A 3,004-nucleotide genomic window follows, 5' to 3' on the forward strand; every position below is an offset into this window, starting at 1 on the left:
CGGTGAAGAGCGGCTATTGAACTGAGGAATGACTGTGATGACGGACGGTTACATAGTGCAGGCGGGGCCTGTCACTTGTCGTCATCAGGTCATTTGCCTAAAGGCGTGATTAAAGGTGTCTTCAGCCAGGACACGCGGGAGCGTGATATCCCATAGTACATGTGTTGTACCTCGTTCCTCTCCTTCAGGGAACAGTAGTTATATGCATAACATTACGTTTTCACAAGCACAGATGTTTTTGGAGTACATCAAACACTAGCATGAAAGTGAAATAGCAGTTCTTTGTAGCTTTTATTCATCCGTCCATATGCACTACCTGAATTTTCTTTTTTACTGGGTGATAAAAAATGAGTCTACGTTGAGTTTGAATGTGTATTGAAGTCATTCAGGGACAGCAGCAGGTGATTGTCAGCAGCAGAGTAAAGTAATCTGCTGCCTTCTCCTTTCCTCACGTGTTTTCTCATGGACCCCATAACTACAGCAGGAGACACCAGACACTCTTTAGGCACTTTGACAATCCAGTTCTGTCTTTATGCTTCCCCACAACCCACACAGATGTGTAACCAGGCAAACCCTAACCCCAACAGGCCTCTGTTGTGTGGAGAGTGAGGGTAATCTGCATGAGCTTACAGAATATTCCAGTTTAAAATCTTGGAACTCCATATTCTGTTTTTTAATATTAAGAAAGCTTTTCTGATGGGAAGCAAAACATCTTCAACTAAAAAATAGAAGTCAATATGTTCTTTTTTTGGAATATGACAAAAACAAAAATGACTTTAACTCCACAAAAACAAAAGACAAACAACCCAGGGTCATGCCAGCACTGACAGCTCTTAATGAACTTGGGCAACAAGTGGAGGGATCCCATTCTGTTTGTGTAATTTTGGTGAATAGGGATAAAACAGAGCTGGATATTGCAGATATCTGTGATGTAGATATTAAAAGGCAACAATGTCGGTTTACCTGAGATGCATAAACATAAAAATACACATCCATAGTTTCCTGTAACTGACCACAAAGTAATGAAAGATGCACTTCATGGCCAATATGAATCTTGACATAGACTACATTATTCACAGTTACAGGAACAAATATACACCTGAAAACCTTACCTCCTGATCACATTAGTTGGTTTGTTTAAATGTCTTGTTTATGTTCAGTCTGTGTCAGTAAGAATCTGACCTGTATGTCTGCTGTCATGTATCCAAAGGGGGAGCTGGTCTGGGGGCAGATCGAGGGTTTCTCTCCCTGGCCAGGCATCATTGTACCCTACAAAAGAGGGCTTCGGCTGCCAGAGAAGAGAATGGTGGAGTGGTACGGACAGAGAATGTGTTCTCAGGTGAGTGAAGGACCAGCTATCATAATGAACTGCTTCTCAGAAATAAATAAAAAATCAAATATGATTGCTGGTAACATATTTTAGTGAACATTTGTTATAATATATAAAACTAATTCTAAACTAATAAAAATATAAATGTTGAGACTGTTTGTGTCATCATTGTATTTTTGTTTTATTGACTTATAAGCAATGTTTCAACATTCTCCCCTTCTGTTCTTTTGTGCGTCAGAAACTAAAGTAATTATGAACCACTGATCATACATAAAGTTATAAAATAACATTTCAAAGTCTCTGGTACTTTTTAGACTTACTGTGGTCCTTGTCCAAATAAATTCCTGTTTGGACTGAGATTGATTATTGAATGTCAAAAGAATATATAATTGATTTTAAGTGGAACATCAGTTCCTGTGTGTTACAGTAGCTGCTGTGTTCAATGAAAGGACAGATAAGTAGAGATATGCAAGCCTGAGAAAACAATGCTTGAAGTAAATCAGCCTGTTTGTCTCTTAAAAGAGAAAGGACAGTGATTTTAGGGTTGAAAGTAGGCTATAGCAGCTCGGTGGTCCCTGCCGTGGCCTTGTAATCCTGCATCTGGCAGAAACAGTGACCAAATCTTTCATGAGAGGTCACTTGATGTGGAACCCCCCCTGAAGGGAGCAGCTGAAACAACAACAGTCTCAAGGGTTTAAAATCTGTTTTTGTCATAGTTTTAAAAACTGTGGTGAGTGCTGGAGTTATCGATGTAAAGAATTACTGTAAAGATAAACACAAATTATCTGAACATTCAACTAAAATCTGAACTGAGAGCAGTGAAAATATTATAAGCTGTGTTTCAATTACAGGTAGAATGGTTCATAGAATACCACAGCAATAGATAATCCACGATTTACACTTTTTAAAATATCAGTTATTCTCAAGGACACGTCATGTAGTCAAGGTTGCATTCCTTGAAGAAATTCATATGGCATGAAACAACTGCCTGAGTTGTTTTCGAAGATCAGTTTGCTTTGGCAGCCATCATGTAGTATATACATTATATGTCTTTAGTTCTGTCTCAGTTCCTGGTTTCTTTTCTCTGATTCCAGGTCAGTTTGCAGACTCTGCAGCCATACTCTGAATTTGACCGGCACTTCTGTGCCAAGTCATTTGCTACACTTGTCACATACCGAGAGGCCATCTTCTCATCCCTGCAGGTTAGTATATCTTTTGTCTCCTGATATAAATAAAAGAGACACTTAAAACGAGTGGCATCATGTGGACTGTCCAGATAACTTGGGTACTTGGAGTCACAAGTACATGTTAGGTGTTACCACAAGTCCAAAGTGGAAAATTCATTCCATGACAAAAACAAGTTAAGAAGCCAGAAGGAGTGGCGGGAGTGACATGAAACTCCACCCATTATGTAACTGTATCCGATGATATTTAACATTAACACGAACCGCTATAGTTTTGGGTTTGTAAACATGACGGTAGCAGTTTTTGACGGGTAGCACCGACCGTTAGACATAGCTGTTTAGCCGTGCTACGGTAGGAAAATCTGACGAGGAAGCACAGATCGTCAGAACACCGAACGCACACTGACTGACGTCATGACGTCATTGATTTAGTTGTTTAACTTTCGGTTCTTCCCTTGACTACTCTTGAAAAACATTTTTGTTGTCTGCC

General features: G+C 39.5%; 1 protein-coding gene across 1 annotated transcript in view; it reads left to right on the plus strand.

Annotated features, from left to right (window-relative positions):
- The window catches only part of LOC108250195 (DNA (cytosine-5)-methyltransferase 3B), a 47,192-nt gene that overhangs the window by 19,910 nt on the left and 24,278 nt on the right, over nt 1-3,004 (plus strand). Inside the window, exons 8-9 of the mRNA XM_017439956.3 lie at nt 1,211-1,339; nt 2,425-2,532. Coding sequence (XP_017295445.1) covers nt 1,211-1,339; nt 2,425-2,532 — 237 coding nt within the window. The remainder of the gene's footprint in view (nt 1-1,210; nt 1,340-2,424; nt 2,533-3,004) is intronic.

Source organism: Kryptolebias marmoratus, linkage group LG8 (assembly GCF_001649575.2).
Source record: "Kryptolebias marmoratus isolate JLee-2015 linkage group LG8, ASM164957v2, whole genome shotgun sequence".
Classification (NCBI taxonomy): domain Eukaryota; kingdom Metazoa; phylum Chordata; class Actinopteri; order Cyprinodontiformes; family Rivulidae; genus Kryptolebias; species Kryptolebias marmoratus.